Raw genomic sequence first — 23223 nt, 5'->3', positions numbered from 1 at the left:
TCGAATATTGTCTATATGGGTCTCTGGTCTCTGACTCTCAAATCTGGTTGCTGTTTGCTCGTCCGTTTCGTGGCGTCCCAATCAATTGTCCAAATGTCCAAACTTCATTTGTTATGCGCATCACAAAAATTGAAGCAAATCATTTTGCCAATCGCATTTTGATTTCGAATGTCAGTGACGGTGCTGATATTAGATGTGGTGAGTGGGTAGCTGTGTAGCCGGCCAGCTGGGCAGCGAGTGGGTGGGGGTGAGGCTGGCGTACAGCCACCCCTCCACAATTTATGTTAATTTTTGTGTATTTGCCGCCAGCGGCGCCTGAAATTATGCAATGCCTTTATTAATTTACGACCAACCAAATGGGAACCAAATGAAAACTCTAGTGATGGGCTCGTGATTAAGCAATTGTGTGAAGCAATTGCTATCGAACCGGTCCTCCTTATAAACTGTTAAGCCGAACTGCTTCGCATGATTTTCTGGTGAATCGGCTTGACAAACTTGACGCTAACTCAGCTTCGTGAGATTAACTTTAAATTGACTAGGATAAAATCGGAGGTGGATATCATTTAAGCAAATGGAATAATATTGTGAAAATGTATAACTAAACTATACTAAATTTAAATTTTATAATATTTTTACATTTTTATTTTTTTAACCCAATAGTCCATTTAGATATGATTAATTAATTTGACATAGTTTTATAAATGAAACAAAAGCTATACAAACAACAATACAAAATAGAACGCTTACGGGAATGCAAATTTGAGATCTGAATAGAATATTTTTTATTAAAATCTTTCTTATTTTGAATCAATATCAATATGAATTTTTTACCTCCACATCAAGGGAATTTCGGCCCGAATTCTGAATCTTGATACTCTACCTTCATCTCTAGAAACTATCGTAGTCAGACGAACTCACGTGCTCAACTGTTGCAGATGGCCTGTAAAATGGTTATATTTATCCATGGTAGCTTCGGCTGGCGGGCTCTCGGTCGCGGCTAGTTATGCAGTGTTTAACTATGCCCGGGGCTTTTGTTGGTTGGAAGGCGTGGCATTTTCATTTTCACGCCCCAGCCGCGTAACTCATTTTCGCCTCAGAAAAAAATAAAATAAAAATAAATAAAAGGGAAATAAAGTTTCTTTTGCTGCTGCAACTTGGCACATTCTTAATTTCTTGCGTATTTTGTCAAGACAAATTGAATTTTTATGAGCGGCGTCGCCGTTGCCGTCGCCGTTCTTGCAAAAAAGTAAAAAAAATAAAAGTATCAAAAGGCGTCGCGACGCGTCGCAGCCCCAACGACAGCAGCAAGAGCCAAGCGAAAACTTTAAACTTTTCTCATCTTGTGAAATTCATTTTATCACAAGTAATTACTTTGTAAATATATGGGGTGGCAGACAATGCAGCAGCAGACGTCGCAACGTTACGTGGATTGCACACGCAGCCTTTTGGCCATTTGAAGAGGGCAATAAAATGGCTGTTGGCAAAAAAAAATAGTTTTAAAAAAAAGAAGCCAAGAGAAAATTAAGCTTAAAGAGTGCAACCTTCAGCTAGGAATACAGTTTACGATCAGCATAGTCTAGCATAATCTACAAATACTCTATTATAGTATATGGCCTTAAACTTAAAATAATATATAGATGATAATTTCGTCTACTCTTATTGAATTCATTAATTGAAGATTTCATTATTATGAATGGAAATGCCCTTCATCTAACCTATTTTTGTTTATGGAGCGAAAAGATTATTTGTTGCAGCTACCGAATAGAAACTTGAAGCAAATAATCTTCTGCCCCTTCAGTTCATAAAGATGAACTATTTTAAATGTATACCCGTTAGAGAAATATATATAGTAACTCGCTAGTTTATTGTTTCGATATATGCACATGTATATTCCGGCAGTACATATTAATATTGAATATGCTTAGCAACAATATCGCCAAGCTAAACATCTGCTCAGCAACACTACGCAACAGCCTTTCTGACGAAAATGTTGCTAGCAACAATCAGTGCAAGCACCGTCAATGGCAAAATGGTTAGATGCCAGAACTCAATAAATACAATCATTTCATCAGCACAATATAAAAAAAGCTGCATCTGAGTAAAGAAGTCAACCCATGCAGATATTCTTATAATTTTTAATGCAAGAGGTCAGTTAGAAAGCTTGAGTATTGAATCGAAGCTATTGTACAAGATTAAAAACACAGTTTGTATACAAATAACAAGTTTACATATTTATTGTTGTATTTGGTGGCTCACTGCACATGCAACTTGCCATTGGGCTTGTCAAACCACGGCAATAATTTGCAGAGGCAGTTAGGCCGAATTGATGTAAACATTGAAAATTGTATTAGGGCGTTCAATCGCTGGTGATTGTTGCGGTGCTTAATCGAAAAGTCCAAAGCCCATGTCGTCATCCTCCTCCTCGGATTCGGACTCGACCTTCTTGGCCTCCTCCTTCTTTTCGGCAGCGCCAGCTCCAGCAGCTGGTGCCGCAGAGGCGGTAGCAGCAGCGAACTTGCTGGGATCCTTAATGTACTCCTTGATGGTGGTAGCTTCTTTGAACTCAACCTCTGTGGTAGCAGCGATGGCCAACAGGTTCTTGAATCCGTTGGCAATGCTGTGAGGTGCCGAAGCAATCGTTGGATAGCCGACAGACAAACACACAGCAGCCAGATTGGCTACGCCCTGTTGGAACTTGGCACGCAAATCCTCGGGCTTGATGTCCAAGATCTCAGGCGAGAAGATGGAACCCGAATCATAAACCTGGTTCACGATCAGACCATACGAGAAGGGCGAGATGTTCAACATGTTCAGCAAAGTGGCCTCAGAGGCACCAACTTTGTCTCCAGGCTTCAAGATGGGCACATCGTTGATGATTTCAATTGTACCCTTCGAAATCTTGGTCGGGATGGACAGAGCCTGGAAGAAACTAGTCTTCTCTGGACCCAAACCTGTGTTCTGGGCCGGAATGATGACAGGCAATGGCGCAATGGCACCTGGACGTGCAGGTGCACGCACCTTTGATTCCAACAGCTTATCGCGAACCTCAGCCAAATCACCCTTGGTGAACACAAAGCCAACATTGCCCTTGATGTGCGGCAACAACTTCTCCAACTGAGGATTGTTCTCCAGATGACCACGAATTGCCTTGCGCATCATCGTGTTCTTGCCCATCAGTACGACAGCGAGACCACGGAGGCTGGTACGGATGTTCTGCATCTGCTTGGAACCAACATTGTCAGCGCCTACAATGAAACACTTTGGGAACTCATCGAACAGTTCCTACAATCAAACAATTTCATTAGCAAATTCATACGCATTTTATGTTTCTATTGCAATATTAGCTATTGAACATACCACAACTTTAATGAAGTATTGAGCCTTCCATGCTGCTTTGTTCTCCCTAACCATTTTGTAACTGTATTAGGGACTCGATTGAATTTAAGAACTGCAAAAATTCAATTATATCATTACTATGCTTTACATAATTAAACAATTTTGTAATATCTCATATTTTACATAATAATAGTATAAGGATGGCATTTTTTTCCCAAGATTTTATTTTTCACTTACCAAAACACAAACTATACGCGGTGGTGACTTGGACCAAATGGACGAGATGTGCGATATTCCGTAAAAATGTATCGATTGTAACGACGACATACAAAATACATCGGTTTCCACAATGGTCCTCTAATCAAATCACGCAAATTAGAAATTAGTGCATTTATCCTAAATCATTTTTCTATATTCGATTCCGTAGATGTAGATATACATATTTTAATAAAAATGTTCATCCATGATCAGCTATTAGTTAATTGATAGTTCAACTCTAAAAACAGTGTTACCCTAAAAATATAGAACCGATGTGGTTGCATTGGTCGCATTGACGTCGTCAACATTATTTATAAATATCGATAGCCCTACTTGGATAATATATATGTATATATATAAAATATCAAGCTGTGATCAAAATATAGTTGGGCAATATACAACGCTTGCTCATCTACATAAATAAGCCAAGAAACAAAATTTACATTTATTAATACGATGGGCAAAGATTATTATCAGATTCTGGGCATCAATAGGACAGCAACTGATGAGGAAATCAAAAAAGCTTACAAGCGAATGGCCCTTAAGTATCATCCAGACAAAAATGACCACCCAGAGGCTGCAGACCAGTTCAAGGAGATTGTTATAGCATTTGAAATACTATCAGATAAGGAAAAACGACAATTATACGACCAATATGGAGAAGAAGGCCTTAAAAACGGCTTTGGCCAAACTACTTTCACAGAACCATCAGCTGATATGCTACCGTTTATATGCGCCGTTGGAGGAACAGTTTTATTTGCTTTTGCAGCATTCAAAACATTCCAATATTTTACCAAGAAACCTAATGCGGATCGCAAAAATGAAGACAGTCAATGAATCTCTCTAAATAAAATTAATTATTCACAATTTTAGCAGAATTGTTAACATATTTTAATTAAATTGGTTCTATTGCTGTACGTATAATTTGGTAATATCGATGCGATGAACAAAATTCTGTATTAAGCAGCAGACAATTAAATAATTTGTAGGACATTTGTTCAAAACTCAATTTCATCATGGATTGTAAATGAATATTCTGGTTGAGACAACGGGGTGCTGTTAATAGTATAGTTTCCTGCGCAATGTATTTACATACATATGTATGTACTACTTACTGTTTTACCCTAATTCCATTAAAAGATTATAAGCCAAAATGTAATGCAGATAATAAATTAAAGAACTAAACACAACAATTAATAGAAACCTTGTCTGTCCATGTAATTGTGTAAAGGTGCAAATCGGTAAATCCCCCAATTTCTGTCCTATTCTAGCACTCTCTGGTTAGTGATCTGAACATTTATGCTTTACAGCTCTAATCGATTCATCGATATCATTCTATTAGAAGTCCAAATATGATCTGTGTAGATACGATTAGAATCAGTGTTTGAATACATTTGAGTTTTACCACTGACCAAACAGTGGTCAGTGGTTTTACCGAAATCTTTACATATTGTACAAACAAGATTTCAATTAATAAATAAAAATCTAATGATGACGATCATCGTTCAACTATCGATTAGCTTAACTGACGAGTATCGCATTTTCCATCGACTTACAGACTGCAAACAATTAACATTTGGCTTTATTTACAGGAAATCAACGGCAGCATTGTCGTCTTTCGGTCCTAGGGTTAGATTTTTATTCCCTGAACGCTTGGAAAAGATAAACCAGGGTGAATTGTATTTTTTTTTTTTTTTAATATTTGTAAGCATCACTGTTAAATAATTAATATTAACATACTTGCTAGGAAATGGTCAGTTACGATCCCTACGATATTCTCAACATAAAGAGAAATGCGACCAAACAAGAAATTACCAAAGCTTATCAGGAACTCCTGGCCACATGCTATTTGAAAGACGTCAAGCGATTTCAGCAAATTGTGTATGCATATTTGGTCCTAAGTGGAATGGAGCAAAGAGACCTAAATGCACCATCGCAGAACTCATATCTACGGATGCCTTGCACCTTTCTGCCCAGAAGGAATATATCAAACTATTTGAATGTGGTTTACATTGCTGGCGGATCTATTTTGGCGTGCTTGATTGCCTACAAAATGTATCAGCTGGGATCAGCTGGATCAGGATCGGCAGGAAGCGTTTGGCAGTGGACCGCAAATAAGATGACATCTCAAAGTGGAGACTCAACAGCATCCTCTGCAGTGGCTTCGTCTGTTACTGCTATTGCAGGCTCCACTGCCGGAGCTCTTTCGAAAGCTTGGTCATGGACATCAGTAACGGCAGGTAGCGTTTCGGAGTGGACCGCAAAGAAGATGACATCTCAAAGTGGAGACTCAACAGCATCTTCTGCAGTGGCTTCGTCTGTTACTGCTATTGCAGGCTCCACTGCCGGAGCTCTTTCGAAAGCTTGGTCATGGACATCAGGAACGGCAGGTAGCGTTTCGGAGTGGACCGCAAAGAAGATGACATCTCAAAGTGGAGACTCAACAGCATCTTCTGCAGTGGCTTCGTCTGTTACTGCTATTGCAGGCTCCACTGCCGGAGCTCTTTCGAAAGCTTGGTCATGGACATCAGGAACAGCAGGTAGCGTTTCGGAGTGGACCGCAAACAAGATGTCATCTCAAAGTGTTACTGATATTGCAGGCTCCACTGCCGGAGCTCTTTCGAAAGCTTGTTCATGGACATCAGGAACGGCAGGTAGCGTTTCGGAGTGGACCGTAAAGAAGATGACATCTCAAAGTGGAGACTCAACAGCATCTTCTGCAGTGGCTTCGTCTGTTACTGCTATTGCAGGCTCCACTGCCGGAGCTCTTTCGAAAGCTTGGTCATGGACATCAGGAACGGCAGGTAGCGTTTCGGAGTGGACCGCAAACAAGATATCATCTCAAAGTGTTACTGATATTGCAGGCTCCACTGCCGGAGCTCTTTCGAAAGCTTGGTCATGGACATCAGGAACGGCAGGTAGCGTTTCGGAGTGGACCGCAAAGAAGATGACATCTCAAAGTGGAGACTCAACAGCATCTTCTGCAGTGGCTTCGTCTGTTACTGCTATTGCAGGCTCCACTGCCGGAGCTCTTTCGAAAGCTTGGTCATGGACATCAGGAACGGCAGGTAGCGTTTCGGAGTGGACCGCAAACAAGATATCATCTCAAAGTGTTACTGATATTGCAGGCTCCACTGCCGGAGCTCTTTCGAAAGCTTGGTCATGGACATCAGGAACGGCAGGTAGCGTTTCGGAGTGGACCGCAAAGAAGATGACATCTCAAAGTGGAGACTCAACAGCATCTTCTGCAGTGGCTTCGTCTGTTACTGCTATTGCAGGCTCCACTGCCGGAGCTCTTTCGAAAGCTTGGTCATGGACATCAGGAACGGCAGGTAGCGTTTCGGAGTGGACCGCAAAGAAGATGACATCTCAAAGTGGAGACTCAACAGTATCTTCTGCAGTCGCTTCGTCTGTTGGCCCACTTTTAAAGGCTTGGCAATGGACTATGGGCAAGGTTTCTTCACAAACTGGTGATTCTACATTATCTACCACGACCTCCTCTAGTAATGTACTGTCTAGTATATGGAAGTGGGCATCAGGTCAGGGTTGAATAATTTGAAAGAGCCTTGCAATAAATCTTGAGCTAAATATATAAATATAAATTAATCATACTATTTCACATGTTTTGTTGTTAATTTTCATCAATCAATGATTCGATCTCTTATTTTAGTTAAATATGAGTATTTGGTTTTCAATGAAGTTTTATGCATATTTTCTGTTTTCCGAAGTATTAACTGATAACTCTCTTTTCCATGGTTTCGGCTAATACATAAGCCCGCTTAAAAGACCATCGTGATGCTCTCGATATTTTCCGATTACTTGAATTCGCTATTAATAACTTGCAAAGTAATGTTAAGTTAACAGAAGCAAGGCTAGCCGCTAGCGGAAATCGGGAGATCACACGTACCACTAACCAGACAACACATAGCTTAGTGCTTTAATTTATTAAGAAACACCATTTATAATGAGATCCAGCTTTAAAGATCACTATAAAACTCTTCAGATTGGGCAAAACTCGACCCAAAACCAAATCAAATCAGCCTATTATAAACTTATATTGAAATGGCATCCAGACAAGAATCCAGGAAATAAACATGCTGTGGAAATGAGTAAGGCGATAAATGAAGCAAAGAGAGTACTTTTAGATCCAGCGCTACGTAAAGAGTATGATGAGACATATATCAATAAAAAAAATGAACAATCTAGACAGCAAGGAAAGAAGTCGCACCACTCACAGAAGAGCACAAAATCCAACTATAATCATGACCAAAGTAATAAGCGGGGCAAGCCAGGGGCGACTAAAGACGACAAGTCGAACGGACGCAATCATAAAAATGAGAACTCGAAATCAAACTATGATCGCAGCTATGAAAATAATCATAATAATCAAGGAAACCAAAGAGATAAGCAAAGAGAACATCAGGACGATCGCAATAGGAACAATTATGGCCATCGGCAAGAAAACCGGGGCAATAAAAATCAAAACTCCCATCAGGACGATCGCAATCGGAACAATTATAGCCAGCAGCAAGAAAACCGGGACAATAAAAATTGGAATAGTCAACAAAATGGGTTCCGCAATCAAAACTCTTATCAGGACGATCGCAATCGTAACAATTTTAGCCATCAAGGAAACCGGGAACATACAAACAGGAACAGTTATCATAATGAATCTCAATATCAAAACGCTGATCAAGACTACACGAACTTATACGAAATTCTGGGCATAACAAAGGATGCTACAACTAAGAATATTGAAAAAGCATTTCGTAAATTGGCTGCTCAATATTATAATAGTAAAAACGCCCAAACGCAGCAATTCCAAAAAATTCTTGAGGCCTATTTAGTGCTATCTGATCCAGTCTTGCGTGCCAATTACGATAGGCAAAATAATAATAATAACGAAAACAGAAGTTCATTTACATTTAGATTTATTAACGAAACATTCGAGTGTTTTTGTAATTCAATTAATTGGGCGAATATACGTTGTGTTTCTGTGGGATGTGGAGGTGTACTTTTTGTTATATTAAAATATTCGTGCATCCTAATTTATAACGTAGGAAAATGTGTTCTTATGATTTTGCCGCCATTGCTTTTCTTAATAGGGAAATTAATCTGTATACTTGTACCACCTCTGGTAAAGGGAATAATATATCTAGGAATTGGCTTAACAAAGTGCACGTTCTGGAGTCTGAAGATGTTATGCAAATGTGTTCTTATGATTTTGCCGCCATTGCTTTTCTCAATAGGGAAATTAATCTGTATATTTGTACCAGCTCTGGTAAAGGGAATAATATATCTAGGAATTGGCTTAACAAAGTGCACGTTCTGGAGTCTGAAGATGTTATGCAAATTTATATTTTAGAAACCGATCCAATGAACACGAAATAATTGTGCAGAAGCTGGAATAGAATGGATATTTATTTTGATAGTAACCACAAAGATATGGACAAAGATGTAATTGTTCAAGAAACTTCATTCCCATTTAAGGCATTTCATTTTAAATAAATAATTATTTAATTGTCTATGAATTAATTGCTTGTATGAATATGCGGGGCTTTTATTTGGGATATATAGATAAATAAGTATGACACCTTGAATTCAAAATTTTTTTTTATTTCAATAGAAATTTCACATACTTGCTGGCTTAGTGGTAAATGAGAGGAATGATTGCAATGAATTAATTACCAATCTTTTCAATATCATCAGCATTATCGGTGTTCAAATAAATTATATCTTTCTGAAAGTGTTTCTCGATAGCACGGCAAACGGACATGCTTTTCTCCCCATCGATCAGATTTATAGCAATACCCGACTTGCCGAATCGTCCAGTGCGACCTATGCGATGCAAATAGGTTTCACAGTCGGCGTTACCGCGTAGATCCACAGGCAAATCAAAGTTAACAACGATTGTCACCTGTTCAATGTCAATGCCGCGTGAGAGAACATTCGTGGTGATGAGTACCTTCTCCTGTCCAGACCTGAACCGGTCCAAAACGGCCAGCCTTTGCTCCACGGTCAAGTCGCCAGAGAGAACAGCAACTGAATGTCCGTCGGCTGCCATTTTACCTGCCAGCCAAGCGGCTGTTTTGCGTGTGTGGCAAAATATGATAGCTTGGCCAATGCTTATGCAGCCATAGATGTTCTGGATGGCATTGTATTTGCCTTCCTCGTTTTTGCAATTTACATAATATTGTTTAATATTGTCCAGAGATTCTTCCTCGCGCATCAATCGAATTATAGTTGGCTCCGGCACAATCAAGCGTGCAAAATCCATCACCTCCTTGTCGTAGGTTGCCGAGAAGAACAACATCTGGCATTGTGAACTCAGCATTTTATGGATTCGAATGCATTGATCGTGATGTCCTTGTGTAGCAATCATAACATCTGCTTCATCCAATACGAATACTCGTATCTTTTTCATATCAAACAGACGCATCTTGAGACCCCAGTCTAGCATCTTGCCAGGCGTTCCAATCAAAATATGTTCCGTAATCTTTGAGTTGCGATCAACTAATTTCGAATACACATGAAATTATTATACATATATATTTATAAGAAAATAAATTACCTTCTTCGCCACGAACTGCAAATCTCAGTTTAATTTCCGGACAAAATTGGCCCATGCGTGCGGCGACTTCTCCAGTTTGAATTGCAAGCTCGTATGTGGGCGATAGGCAAAGAACTTGAGGATGGTCCAGGGCAACATTTACACGGCTCAGCATTGCCAAGACGAATGCAGCGGTTTTTCCTGTACCCGATTGGCTTTGTGCTATCATATTTTGTGGTGGATCAGCAAGCAGAGTTGGCAATGCAGTTTCTTGAATTTTTGATGGCGTATTGAAGCCCATTGCGTATATACCCTTTAGTAGTTCGGGTTTCAGATGTAATGCCTCGAATGTTTTCACTGAATGCAATGGAGAATTCGGATTCTTTTGTTGAATATCCAATGACTGCTTGGTGTTAACTAGTCCCTTGCCCAATATTTTTATAAGTAGACTCGTTTCCGCTGGGTCCGCAACATCGGGTTCATTGTCTTTGCTGGCTGTTGTTGCCGGAGCCGGTTCATCTGCATTTAAATCAATTTTCAATTTCGGTATTTCTTGGTCTTCAGCAATTTTAACCCAGTCAGTCATTTTTTCAATTTATTTGCTGTTTTTTATATTAAAAATGAGCTTCACAAAAGCGTGGATACACCGTCGATTTCTGATGCAGCTGTTTGCAATAGAGATGCGTGCATTAAAAGATATCGATAAATAAATGTATCGTTCCGTTTGGTATGCTGGTCACTCAAACCAGATCACTGAGTGGAAATGAATTACGAGAAAAGCATTAAATATATATACAGTACGCATAACATCTTAACACAAAAACAATGTATTGAATAAAAAGAGGACTCATTAAAATTTAACTTTGTACATAAATTGCGATATTTGTTGGCAAAATCTTGCACATAGGGATGATACCATTAATAGCTGTCCAATTTCTAAGATAACCGAATATCGATACCACTATCGAGTATGTCGACGGTCCGTAGAGTACATTGTACAATGTTTTGGAAAATTTACTGCCTTTTTTTAAGAACTTCGCTCGAAATTGGCAACGAAAACAGTGATTTGTATAATAATTAATCCAGAGTACGATGTACGACTACTTGTGCAACATATCGAAAATTAAGACACATCTTGAATTGAAAACTACTTGCTATTGGTATTAGAGGTGAGGTTAATATTTTGTCTCTAAATATTTCTGAGGATCATCCATTGGCGCTATAGCTGTGATAATTGCGCAGTTATATATATGTATTCTGCACATGTGTGTATGTCCTTAATATTTGGTGCCAGGCGAAAATTGTATGCAAAAAACAGAGAAAAGCAGCGAGCACAACAAAAATGTCAGCGGCGGGAAACTTTGCTGAGCAAGCGGAAAATATTGCATGCTGGCTTAACGAGAAACTCTCCGTAAATGAAGAGAACAATACCAACACCAACAATAACAATAACAACTACAGCAAAGCCACCAACAATAACAGCAATTGTAACACAAACAAATACATTGCGCCAGCAACAACAGCAACGCCAAAAATGAACGCCAACAGCCAGACCAAGGAATTCAATGAGATCTGTAGAAAAGCGCAAGCTGGCCAAAAAATTATGATCATTATGCGGGGACCTGCGGGCAGTGGCAAATCCACAATGGCCAAAGCAATATTGAATCAAATTCATTTGCTGGATCAACATCCCATTACGGATTTCGTGTATAGCACCGATGATTACTTTCTCACGCCTCGGGGCTATGAGTTTAATCCCAACTTTCTACCAGAAGCCCATGACTGGAATAAGGAGCGTGTGAAGTGCAAAGCGGCAGCTGGTTGGAGCCCAATCATAGTGGACAATACGAATATTATGAAATGGGAAATGCAGCCCTACGTACAGATCGCCGTGCAGCATGGTTATCTAATAGAGCTACTGGAGCCCCAAACAAGCTGGTCCAAATCTGCTACAAAGCTGGCTCAAAAAAACGTGCACCAGGTGCCGAAAGATGCCATAAAACGCATGCTAGATCGCTATGAGAAGACCAACGTCTCTGAGCTAATCGGAGTATGTAAAATTATGAATATGATTTATTACTATTATTAAGTTATTTCTTTTTAAACAGTTTCTTAAAGATACCAAATACACAGTGTCATTGCCGCAGCTGCGATTACACCCGCCGTTACCGACGCTGCCAGCACCACTAACGCCGTCTCAACAACCGGAACGATCCGGCTCCACAAGCCAATTGGACAGCTTTAAACTAAATGTTAATGCTCAGACTTGGCTGCCGTATGAGCAAAATGTGAACAATTATTGGGCTCAGCAGAGTGACCTGCCCGTACAGGCATCTGTAACTAGTGCTGCAGGAGCAACAGGTGAATGCTCCCTGTTGGATTTGCTGCGTGATGAGCAACCGGCAGTAGCGGTAAATGTGGATCCAGCATCGGCCATAGGTGTCCCTCAGAATACCTTGCAGCGGCACAGCTTGAACTGTCCAAACGAGGCGTCTGGCTTTGCGCAATTGCGTCAAATGTATCCGAACAAGCAATTAAGTGGGCTGTGGGATTTATATGGTAAGTGCAACGGCGATGTGGATTGGGCCGTTGACATATTGATCAAAGAGGATGAGCTCAAATCGGACGATGCCGACGAGACGTTGCCCCAGGAAGTCGAAGAATTTCAATGCAAATGCAACCGGAACAATTTTCAAGGGCCAACTGTAGCTGCTGCCGCTGCTGCTCTATCCCCACCGATATCCAATAAATATCAGTCCAAGCCGCAGCGCCAGCCACGTGTCAAACGCAATGCTGGCAATGGTTTTGCCAACAGAGAACTTCAGTTGGAGATCGAGAACTGTTTTGTTTTGGGCGATGATCAGTATTCGGAGCATACGCGCAAGATAAGAGACATACGCAATGGGATTTTAGATCAACCGCTACCACCGGTCGTGGAGCCAGCACCACTCATGGTTGCTGCCGCTGGTGCTTCTTCAGCTGCTGATGAGGACGACGACGATTCGGAGGATAATACATTGTTAGAAATGGATCTGGGTGAATGTTTGATTAAACAGCTGCGCAGTCACTTTCAGTGGGAGGGTGAAATGCTTCCCAAAGAGTCGGAGTCATTGCCAACCAAAGTGTTCCTGCCGCGACATCTGGCCAAACAGCTCTACATGATCTGGATGGAATCAGTGCATAATCAGCTCGAGGAACAGCGTCAGCAGACACTGCGAGACGACGAGCAATTCGCACGTCTGCTTAAACATCCGAAGTATGCCGACTGCAGCGAATCGCCTGGCAATGTTAATGAGTTGCTTGATATGGAGCTTGCCTGGAGCATCTACAACAGCGAACAGCAGGCAGCAAATCATGCGATTCAAAATAAACCAAATGATATTGCCACTCACTTAACCAAAATGAAGCTGTGCGAGAAATTTCCCGAAATCCCACCCGATACCTTGCTTCAGGTCTTTGCGGACACGGACAACAACTATGCTAAGACCGTGGAGGTGCTGGACAGCAATGCGAAGGTCGAACTAACCAGCGCCGAGCTCTATGAGCAGGCACAACGTGAAAACGAAAAGGTCAGCGCAATCACTACCTATTAATAGCAATATGAGCTCTTATTTTATTTAATTTTAATTTACAATAGCTCAATCAACAAGTGCAACAGCAGCCACAGACGAAAGTCGCCAGCCCTCGTATTGCTGGCAATGGCAAAGCGCAGTCTCCGCAGCTGCACGAAGAGGCCAAATGTGCCGCATTGCGAGACTTTGAGGAGACACGCAATTTGGCCGCCCACCACGCTCAACTGAGAGCCGAATGCAACCTGAAGGCCAAGCAGGCGATACAGCAAGGCAATGGAAGCGTTGCGCTCTACTACTCGGAGATTGCTCAGCTGCACAAGAAGAAGATCGACGTGTTCAATCATCGCGCGGCCAATTGCATCATGGAGGTGCACAAGCATACGCAAAACAATCCGGATCTGCTCGATTTACACTATTTGCATACCATAGAGGCAGTTAGCAGTCTCGATCTGTTCCTGGATCGCCACATAAATGTGCTACGGAATTGCACACGAGTCTATAAGCATGTCTTCATCATAACGGGCCGAGGACTACACAGTGCAAATGGAGTATCAACCATTAAGAAACATGTGAAGGCTAGATTAGCTGAACGACATTTACGGTACGTCTTTCATCTTACAAAATAACGTAACATTTTTAATCAGTAATGTTTTTCAGCTGGCAGGAGGTCAATCCGGGTCTGCTACGCGTGAAAGTGTTTTCTGCGTCACGTCACTCTAAGAACTTTTGACCATTTGAATGAAACAATGCTATATAAAAATATATATATTAAGTTGTACAGCGTTCGACAGCAAATGTATATGTTGCGCCACCTCACTTACAAATTTCTGTACAAGAAATCTTACGAAATTAACAGTTTAACGATATATACATTCGTATTATTTTGTGTGTTCATCAGACATTCCCCCACACTTAATAAGCACTCCCAATCGTTATTACTCCTCTGTTTTCAAGAATTTTTTATAAGTAGGATAATATGAAGTAGTGTTTTTGATATACATATATTTACTTATATGTATTTATATACATATATTTTTTTATATACCTTTATATACGCAACTTCAATTTTATCCAATTACTCATCTATAATTACTATATTTTATTTTTTTTTTTAACATGAAGTTATTTTTAAGTTTTCTGGTTTTTATAAAAAATCAAAACTTTAGCTTAGTTTATGGATGTATAAATGTGGAAGAACTAAGATTAAAGTTTAAAATTCTATTTTTTGTTATCAAAAGACAAAGCACTTCTTAATATAAAAAGTATGTATATGTATATATGTACAGGAAAAACTTTATAGAAATTAAATGTAAAATGTTTTTAATTCTAAGCCAAATATTACTATTAAAATTAACGTAAGGGAATGAAAAATGAGGTTTTTATTTAAAAGTGTAAATCGTCCTTTTTAAATGTAATCTTACTTCAAATTTGTAAAAGCGGTCTTCCGATTTAAATAATGGCCAAATGAATCAAACCTGTGAATAATATTTTAGGCCAAGCCTTTTGTAAATTTGTAATCTCATTTGCAACGCGAAAAGCAGATGTGTGAATCAACTGGATGATAAAAACTTCTAAAGCTTGCCAGCTGTTTGATCTTAATACATCCTCGCATTGGTCACCGGCATTTGTTCAGGTAACCAATGCGGGTACTACCTGGTCGCATGATTGGTCTACCTGTAAATAACAAAGGAATGGAAAGCGCAGCCCAGTCCCCGAGCCATAAAATAAATCACGCATTACCTTAAATGTTTAAAACATGGAAAGACAGATGTTTTACTATTTAAATTCAGCATCCAGAATATAAAATTATATAAAAGTAATGCTTATCTATTAAGATACACAAAGTGTACATAAATTTTTATAACTAGGAAATCTGTGGCAGTCTAAGCAAATGTGTCATATATGGCTTTGGTTTGGGCCCTATTGCCCCGATAACGGAAACTAAGTGAGCTCGTCCTGCAGCTGCTTGCTTGGCGATTGATTTTCCTGTCCATCGAGGTGCAGACGATTCATGGCCACCAATTCCATCAAATTAGCGCGACTGCGTTTTGGTGTGTAGCGACTTGCCGAGCTAGGATTCGAGCCGTAACCTGCACTTTTGTTCAGTTTCTCGCGCGGGGGTGTATGCAAAAAGACACCTTCAAAAATAGTTTCCAAACTGTTGGCAGACTTTAGGCCCACTATTGAGTCATCTCCATTTTCGTTATTGTTGGGTGCACTAATTTGTGCATTGATCTCGTGCAAGGCCACAAACTCTGGATTATTCTGGCGCCCAGGGCTGCGCTGCTGTTGGACCGGCAGCTGCTTTGGCGTTTCCAAGTCTGATGCATTCAAATCATCAATTGGCGACGGCGTGCGCCCATGAGGAGAGTAAGCCCGTATTTCGAAGGCGGGCAGCTCGTCACAGTCGACTGGCTGGCCCATTTCGTGCTCAAGGGCCAACGATAAATCACTCTCGCTTTCTAGCGAAGACACTGAACACTGAAGGATATAGGAGCTATTTAACTGCACCTCGACACTGGCCATTGTGGTTATTGTATTTACCGCATCCGCATCAGAAGTTCTGTCCATGTTGTACGATGAACGTGCTGTACTAATATGCAATGTCGACCTATAGTCGAGCATTACAGATATGGCTAAGTCGCTCAGCCTGTTGATTGCTGACCTGTCAGCGATCCGCTTCTTCCGAACTTAATATTTTTGGGGTGATACGCAGATTCGTCGCGCAGGTAGTCAATAACTAACTCGCTACGCTTTGCCGCACCAGTCGGTAAACAAAATATTGTTATATATCGAAATGCTATCGATATATTTGAATTTCAAGTCTATGCCAGTGTGGCCATAAACGCTACACATAAAATACTAATAACTCTGTGAATAAAAGTCTGAATTTAAATTTCTTCCGTTGAACAAATTGTTTATTCAGCTCAATGAAATCACAATAGTAGGCAAGATTCAAAATTCTTTTTTAGAATATATGTTAAATAAAACATAGACTAATAACATTTTATTTAATTCTTGCTAGATACTTTATAGTAGTTATTATAATTAATGATACGTATAAGATCAATTATTTTAGCTTGGTATCCTGAAGCAGCAACCTTGTTTCCCAAGTAGATGGCATAACGAATGAATTTCTCAAATTCTGTTTCTTCAAACACCAATCGCTTATAACGTGGATGAACAAACTGATTACCCTCATCCAAAACAAATGACTTCGAGTTCAGAATTCTGCAAAGTAGGAAATGTGTACCAAATTATTATTTAAATAATCAAAAATGTACATTTACTGTTTTTTAAATTCCAACTTACTTGCAAAAACGCAGGGCAATCACAAGTATACTATCGATGGTTTCCCGAAATTTAACGCTCCGACGATTAAGTAGCGAAAAGAATGCAATCTCCTTTAAGTAGTCCACGTGTCGTTGGTAAAGCTCCTCTACAGAGCCTACCGCGATTAGATCATCAGTAAAAGTCTTCCACGTGCCCTCTAATGCATTTGTGACTATATGATTTTGCAGCGTAAACACGAAGTGCGATAATTTATGGCGAATCATTTGCAAATGACGATACTGCGGCGATTGTTGTAGCCTCCGACCATAGAGTCTCGATGATTGCTGGAAGTCTTGATAGGTCCGTTCCATTATAAAGCTGATATGCCGCAACTTCATCAAATGAGAGAATATTTGCCTATACTTCTCCATGGTCTCTACGCTGAGCACCAGATTCAAAGGCCACTCCACCTTGCACTCCAGCTGGAATATGGACAGAGCATTGATGTCCATTAGATCAAAACTTTCCGGTATGGTCGTGCAATTCAAAGCCAAATTATCGGCAACTATGGCCGATTCAGACCCCTCTATCGCTCTGTTAGCGAGAGCATTGTTAAGTATGGAGTCCAGGACGCCCTTTTGGCACATACTATGTGGCACTGAGCCGGATTCAATGCGACCCAGGATTTCGCCAATAAGCACAGTTCCAAATTCTCCGTCTAGCAAAAAGAAATATTTGCGTAGATCGCAAAAATAATCAAAAATCCTTTGCTCATGGAATATGCGCAGAACCTCGTTACGCAATAGCGACAAATGCATTTTAACTGGCAACAGGACAGACAGTTGCATATATCGTTTGACTAAAAATGGATTATGACCGATTTTTTCCATCGGACTCGCAGCATGTGACTGCTCCCTATCACTTCGTGTTATGGGTAAGCTAAAAACGGATTTCTCTTTCGGTACAGGCAGTATTCGGGGCGCAGGCTCAGTCACTACGGGTGCCTCTTCGATCTCTTCTTGATCATTGATCACAATTCTGCTATTTGTGTTATTGTTGTTAGTCGCGTCAATAACTTCATTTGGAATCTGGACATCGATTTCCACATCGGATGTAATGGACATGGGTGTTCCAATGTCTAATGTGGACTCCACTCTGGGGTCCTGTGACTGCAATGGCAAATGCAAGGTGTTGCCCAGGCCTCCACTGATTGTGAAGTCGCCTTCCATCACGCGACGGCGATTTCGTGCCAGCTCCGTGTCTGAGTGCAACAGACGCTTCTCAGAATCGCTATTCAGCTCGTCTTCATGGTTAAGCGAACTGAAATTATTATGCTGGTGCATGCGCAAGCGATTGCGCTGCAGGTCTGTGAGATCTTCGATATTCATGTTCATGTCTGGCGGCAATTTAGTGCCGAGTTGCTGGCCCGTGCAATTGAGAACTCGCAAACGATTCAGCTCCGCGTCTGTGTAAGAAGCTGCACTGGTGTGTGCTATTTGGTGCAGCTGCACTTTCATTTGACATTCCTGGAACTGTTCGGATGAATTGTTGCGCATACGATTACGGGCCAAACTCTTGTCGGTCTCATTCGAATTGAGCACATCAGCTAGATTGGGTTCTTCTTCATCTGATTTGGGCCCTGACACGTCAACTGGATCGGGCTCTGCCACTTCAACTGGATTGGTCTCTGCTAGATCAACTGAATTGGGCTGTGCCATCTCTGCTGTTTCTCGCTTATCCGCAACTATCTCTATGTCTGGTTCCTCGCACGACACAAAACTGCGACTACTGCTTGTGCTGTCGTCTGGGCTGGCGACTTCAGCCGATGCCAGTGAAGCTGTCATCTTTTGCTTTAACGCAGCAACTTTCTCTTCCAACTCCTTTTTCTTTTGCTGCAAACGTTGCTCTTCGATTTTATTAGATTTTTCGTAGTATTCTAGCTCCAGAATCAGCTCAGAGCGCTGTTGTTCCAATCGCACTTGTTCTTGTTGCTCTCGCTGCTCATTGAGCTCTTCGTAGCGACGTTTTTTCTTGATGTCCGCCTCTATTTGTAGGTCAAGCAGTTCCTGCTTCCAAGTTGCAATAAAGGACTGAGTGCAATCCCACATGCGGTTACCGTAGCGTTGGCTATTCTCTATGTGATCCTCGAGGATGGTTTGCATCTTAAATGGTTTGATTTTCTGACGTATATGATCGTAATGCAGCTCCAATTCCTGGCGAATTTTTAACAGATGCTGCTCCGATAGGCAGAGAACCAAGTTGGGATACTTTAAACTGAATATTGGATGCTAAAGGGCAATTGATCTACTTATCAATCTCTTTAATAAACATATTATATCTACTCACCTGAGCATTATAGGTCTTAAGAAATCGGTTGTATTTTCCACATTGAAGTATGGGCTGTTCACAGCCCACTAGAAACCCAGGCACTAGATCGGATCGTATATAATAAGCCTTGTCGAAATACTCTTTGCTGCGCTCGTGCATTAATTTATGTGTGCAAGAATTAATGAAGAGCTCGTTGAAGGGCTCGTCGAGCTCGCCTTGGTAAATCCAACGTTTCAGCTGTGAGAAGTACGTCTCACACAGCGAGCTCAACAGGTACATTAGTAATTGTGAGAATGTGCAATCTATGCCCCCATTAATGAACGACCAAACGAAGCTCATCAGATTCATTGCGCACATGCCGTCTATTCCTTCCGTATCGCATACTGAAATTTCGAATACATTAAAGTTCAGTAGGACAGTTGCGAGAGATCTTATCTTACTCTGCTCCAGTTCAAACAGCTGGGCCATCTGCTTTATTAGCTCCATGGTGGGGCCTGCGCCGCTCAGCAACTGTCCCAAATTTTCGGCAGGTATCGATAGTAGAAAGAGTCGGCTATTCGTAATAAAATTAATTATTGCCTGACGCAAAGCCTGTAAAGATAAACCATGGTTGCGTTAATAAACCTTAAAAATATTTATTGTTTGTGCTCACTCTGTTGAGAGGCCGTTCATTGCGAATCGATTCGTATTGACACTGTGTGCGCGCACTGAGCCGACGATAGGCTCTGCCAGAGACAAGGAATGGGTCTGCGTATTCAGCCAGCAGCTCGGGCAAAACAATGTCTAGTGTTATGTGAGGCTTCATCATAAAATTTCCTTCGGCCGTGCACACAATTGTGTCTGATTGCAGACCCGCTTTAGATAAGTAGAACATAATTAATAATTCGAAATTTCAGTTGATGCACATTTGCTGACCTGCAGCCTGTTTTAGATGCTCGATAAGAAGCGGCAGCTTAATGAAGGTTAATTTCAATGTCTTATCCATGTGCCATGCGAGCTCGTTGCTTAAGAGTAGATCCGAAACAAAATGTTTCTCCAGTGTTACATCAGTCGATGAATCTTTCTCAGCCAGGGATTCACTTAAAGGCGGTTCGTCTTTATCACGCAAAGGCAAATTAATCTTCACACGACTTGTTCCTCCCTTGGATTCATTCATCCGTGCCATTGAATCCTTCAGTATTGAGGACTTTAAGCTGGACTTGATCTGATTCTTGTGGGCATTGCGCATTGCATTAATGTCTTTTAGATATACAGTTGATAAGGTGCGGAAAACAATCGGCTTCATCGCGTCCCGCATATTCTCGATTGATCTTAAAATCTTAGGAGCTGTGTTAACAGTATATTGTGGAAACTGCTCCTCGAAACAAGGACTCGATTGCAATCGTAGAGGCTTAGCTAACATCATATTGCTTGTCCTTCTTAAGCCAACCGACTTTGTAAGTTTTTGTTGCCGATCGGTCTGTTGCTTTTCCAGGTTGATATACATGGTTTGGACACAATTTTCAATATTGTTTCCCAATGCACAATTTAAGTCGGTGCATTGTTCAAACTTCTGAGATGACAGTAGCGATTCGTAGAGTTTTCTGCGTCTCTCCATAATGGAAGCAGGCGACGGCTGCACTGCAGCTGCTTCATCCGTTTGAGCGCGCTCATTTCGCGAAAGTTGAGCAACTATTTTCGTAACTAAACTGACAACACGCTCGTTGGAATTACAAACTGCTTCCATTCAAAATAAAAAAATACAGCTTATTAATGAAATAATTTCCAATACAAATTTATTGCAAATAAATTAATCTGGTTTCTTTTTCCCTTTCAATGTTTTGGAGATGAGACTGAAGATGAATTCGGCCTGCTGTTACTAAAGTATTCATCGATAACAAACAATTTCGTGCAATCGTGATACGATATTATTCATTATTGTTTTTTTTTTTATTGGGCATTTATATCAATAGCATATTTAAATACTTACGGACATTTCTGCATTGTGACTGATTTGCAACAATACTTGCAGCCGGAAAAGATGATCGGTTTATAATTAAAATTAAGAAGTAATTAAATACAGCTTGAATTGAACTGGTTACAACTTAAGTTTATTACGATTTCAATAACTTACAGCTATATACGATCAGAATAATATATTAATTAGAACTTTTGAAGAGTTACGTGCTGCTTCAGGAGTGCAATAATACATTCAATGTTCTTGAGATTGGCGCAAGCTCGATATATAGATACGCGATTTTATTGGAGCAAAGGGAAAAGAAAAAAAATAAACAAATGCGGGTTCACGGAAATAACCAAATCAAAGAAACTTGAAGACTTGAGAATGAAATGTTTACAATTCGGCAAACCGAGCGCCAGCGCAAAGGCTAAGTGCACATCATAGATCAGCCAACTTAGTAATAAACTAGAATATTAATTAAAGAGCATTTGGAGCGCATCAGGGGTGAAGAGCTTCTAGGTAACAGTAAAATATGTTGCTTAGCTCGTCGTTTGGAACTTGTTGCATGGCTGAATAATCGACGTTTTTCGAGCAGGCACCGTCTCCGGCGTTGGTATAGCCTCGCCGGTAGTAACCTTATTGGCAAACACCTGCTTAACACCTCCACCTTTTTGCTTTGCCATTTGATAATCTCCAGAATCAAAGAATTTTTGCTTAAATTATGAAAATAATATGAAGAGTTAGAATTGTTAGTGATGAAACAGATGAAAACAGATAACCTACTCCCTTTTGAAGACGCTTTTGAAGGAAGGCGGAATGACCACCAGGCACACGCATCCCACTTGGATATTTTGACTTAAGTTTCTCCTCTTCAATTTTCTCCAAATCTCTGGGATTTGCTTGCTCAGCTGTTGGCTCGTTTTCCTGTGGCGTGGTTGCCGGGCTGTTCTCTTCAGTTGAGCTCATGATTTATGTTAAAATAGCTGTTAATTAAATATAATGACAATGTTTTCGCATTAAAATAAAATAAAAATTAAATTGCACAAAAATTGTTACAATATAGATTGTAAAAATGGCGATAATACGAGCTAAGCTGCGTGCATAAGCGACAAGGACAACTGAATTTGAAAAGCGAGCGAAAATGGTCCGATGAAATTATTTTTCATGAAACATCGCACGCACACACTCGCATATGTGCCCATCTATGTACATACATATGTACACACTTTTGTGTACACACACACGCAACGCAAGTTTGTATGCATGTATTTACATAGACTTGCTAATATGTAGTGCGAATGACGGCGAAGCGTAATATAATCGTATTAATCTCATGTGCAAATATTGTTACGATTTTATACTTATGCAAAACACATGAGCATGTATGTATGTATATGAATATGACTTTTTACCTTTGTCTGGCTTGATGCGTCAAATGCGACAAATAACTGTTGTTTTCGTTCTTTTTGCAATCAAGAACACAAGCACGCCGTACGTCTTAAGCTTTTAAGATAATTACAAAATTTGTAAACAACCACTAGCTTTGCAATATATAGTAATATAAAATGTGTCTCTCCCAGATGCGTATTTAAGCACTTTATGACACTCGCACACAAATTTATATTATATTTATTTTCTCTTTTGCTTAATGCAATTTGTTCACTTTTTGGGACGCGCTACAAAATAGAGTTGTCTCTGATCAATCGGAATAAGTTCCATGGAACGATTCCTTACACAAAATGAGCGACAAAGTCACTTATTGTCGGTCATCATATGGTTCACAATTTGAAAACATATGATTTTGTTCAGCGAAAACTTGACATTTCGCCAACCACCAGCAGAGTCACAAATTTATTGTTAAAATATTTTAATTCCTTACATTAGTTAAAACCCTCTGAATAAATGAATTTCTATATTGAATAAAATCAACTATTTATTAGCTCGATATACAGACAAGTTTTTCGAAG

At 40.3% G+C, this 23223-nt stretch overlaps 8 protein-coding genes and 1 long non-coding RNA gene across 11 annotated transcripts in view; 4 read left to right on the top strand and 5 right to left on the bottom strand.

Annotated features, from left to right (window-relative positions):
- Positions 1 to 22972, bottom strand: part of endos (endosulfine alpha) — a 107702-nt gene extending 84730 nt beyond the window's left edge. The window contains exons 1-3 of one of the 2 annotated variants that reach the window (XM_089259192.1): positions 22669 to 22972; positions 22040 to 22239; positions 21787 to 21969 (exon numbers count right to left, since the gene is read on the bottom strand). In XM_089259192.1, the coding sequence (XP_089115318.1) occupies positions 21796 to 21969; positions 22040 to 22222 (357 nt within the window). In that variant the 5' untranslated portion in view covers positions 22223 to 22239; positions 22669 to 22972 and the 3' untranslated portion in view covers positions 21787 to 21795. Of the gene's footprint in view, positions 1 to 21385; positions 21970 to 22039; positions 22240 to 22668 lie in introns of those variants that run through there. The other variant, XM_089259190.1, reaches the window with a different exon arrangement.
- RpLP0 (ribosomal protein LP0) lies at positions 2205 to 3761 on the bottom strand. Its single transcript, XM_018102535.3, has 3 exons — positions 3574 to 3761; positions 3358 to 3448; positions 2205 to 3282 (listed from the first exon to the last, which is right to left on the bottom strand). The coding sequence occupies exons 2-3, from the start codon at positions 3409 to 3411 to the stop codon at positions 2383 to 2385; spliced, it is 954 nt and encodes a 317-aa protein (XP_017958024.1). The 5' UTR covers positions 3412 to 3448; positions 3574 to 3761; the 3' UTR covers positions 2205 to 2382.
- Positions 3933 to 4603, top strand: LOC108650524 (dnaJ homolog subfamily B member 4). The gene has a single exon (XM_018099697.3). It carries the CDS (start codon positions 4051 to 4053, stop codon positions 4429 to 4431), a length of 381 nt encoding a protein of 126 aa, XP_017955186.1. The 5' UTR covers positions 3933 to 4050; the 3' UTR covers positions 4432 to 4603.
- LOC149091500 (uncharacterized) lies at positions 5115 to 7110 on the top strand. The gene is made up of 2 exons (XR_016196848.1): positions 5115 to 5266; positions 5342 to 7110. It is a non-coding gene; the product is annotated as an uncharacterized LOC149091500 (long non-coding RNA).
- On the top strand, positions 7392 to 9061 carry LOC149091499 (uncharacterized). The gene has a single exon (XM_089260368.1). The coding sequence runs from the start codon at positions 7559 to 7561 to the stop codon at positions 8957 to 8959; it is 1401 nt and encodes a 466-aa protein (XP_089116494.1). The 5' UTR covers positions 7392 to 7558; the 3' UTR covers positions 8960 to 9061.
- Positions 9190 to 10836, bottom strand: Dbp80 (putative ATP-dependent RNA helicase Dbp80). The gene is made up of 2 exons (XM_018100547.3): positions 10166 to 10836; positions 9190 to 10107 (listed from the first exon to the last, which is right to left on the bottom strand). The coding sequence occupies exons 1-2, from the start codon at positions 10728 to 10730 to the stop codon at positions 9275 to 9277; spliced, it is 1398 nt and encodes a 465-aa protein (XP_017956036.1). The 5' UTR covers positions 10731 to 10836; the 3' UTR covers positions 9190 to 9274.
- On the top strand, positions 11089 to 14672 carry LOC108651091 (uncharacterized). The gene is made up of 4 exons (XM_018100542.3): positions 11089 to 12194; positions 12253 to 13713; positions 13782 to 14317; positions 14374 to 14672. Exons 1-4 carry the CDS (start codon positions 11487 to 11489, stop codon positions 14444 to 14446), a joined length of 2778 nt encoding a protein of 925 aa, XP_017956031.1. The 5' UTR covers positions 11089 to 11486; the 3' UTR covers positions 14447 to 14672.
- On the bottom strand, positions 15458 to 16575 carry LOC108651105 (uncharacterized). Its single transcript, XM_018100562.3, has 2 exons — positions 16261 to 16575; positions 15458 to 16197 (listed from the first exon to the last, which is right to left on the bottom strand). Exons 1-2 carry the CDS (start codon positions 16339 to 16341, stop codon positions 15658 to 15660), a joined length of 621 nt encoding a protein of 206 aa, XP_017956051.1. The 5' UTR covers positions 16342 to 16575; the 3' UTR covers positions 15458 to 15657.
- On the bottom strand, positions 16709 to 21150 carry Grip163 (gamma-tubulin complex component 6). 2 transcript variants are annotated; one of them, XM_018100541.3, is made up of 6 exons: positions 20233 to 21150; positions 19970 to 20172; positions 19758 to 19908; positions 19336 to 19700; positions 17029 to 19277; positions 16709 to 16947 (listed from the first exon to the last, which is right to left on the bottom strand). In XM_018100541.3, exons 1-6 carry the CDS (start codon positions 21041 to 21043, stop codon positions 16728 to 16730), a joined length of 3999 nt encoding a protein of 1332 aa, XP_017956030.1. In that variant the 5' UTR covers positions 21044 to 21150; the 3' UTR covers positions 16709 to 16727. The 2 variants fall into 2 exon arrangements, with proteins under 2 accessions (XP_017956030.1, XP_089116493.1); XM_089260367.1 differs by having other exon boundaries at positions 19336 to 19908.
- Positions 22973 to 23223: the final 251 nt, after the last annotated feature.

The sequence above is a fragment of the Drosophila navojoa genome, chromosome 4, assembly GCF_054131105.1.
Source record: "Drosophila navojoa isolate 15081-1374.11 chromosome 4, UAZ_NAV_1.0, whole genome shotgun sequence".
Lineage (NCBI taxonomy): Eukaryota > Metazoa > Arthropoda > Insecta > Diptera > Drosophilidae > Drosophila > Drosophila navojoa.
The sequence above is the reverse complement of the archived record's forward strand: the minus strand, read 5'-3'. Positions and strand labels throughout refer to the sequence as shown.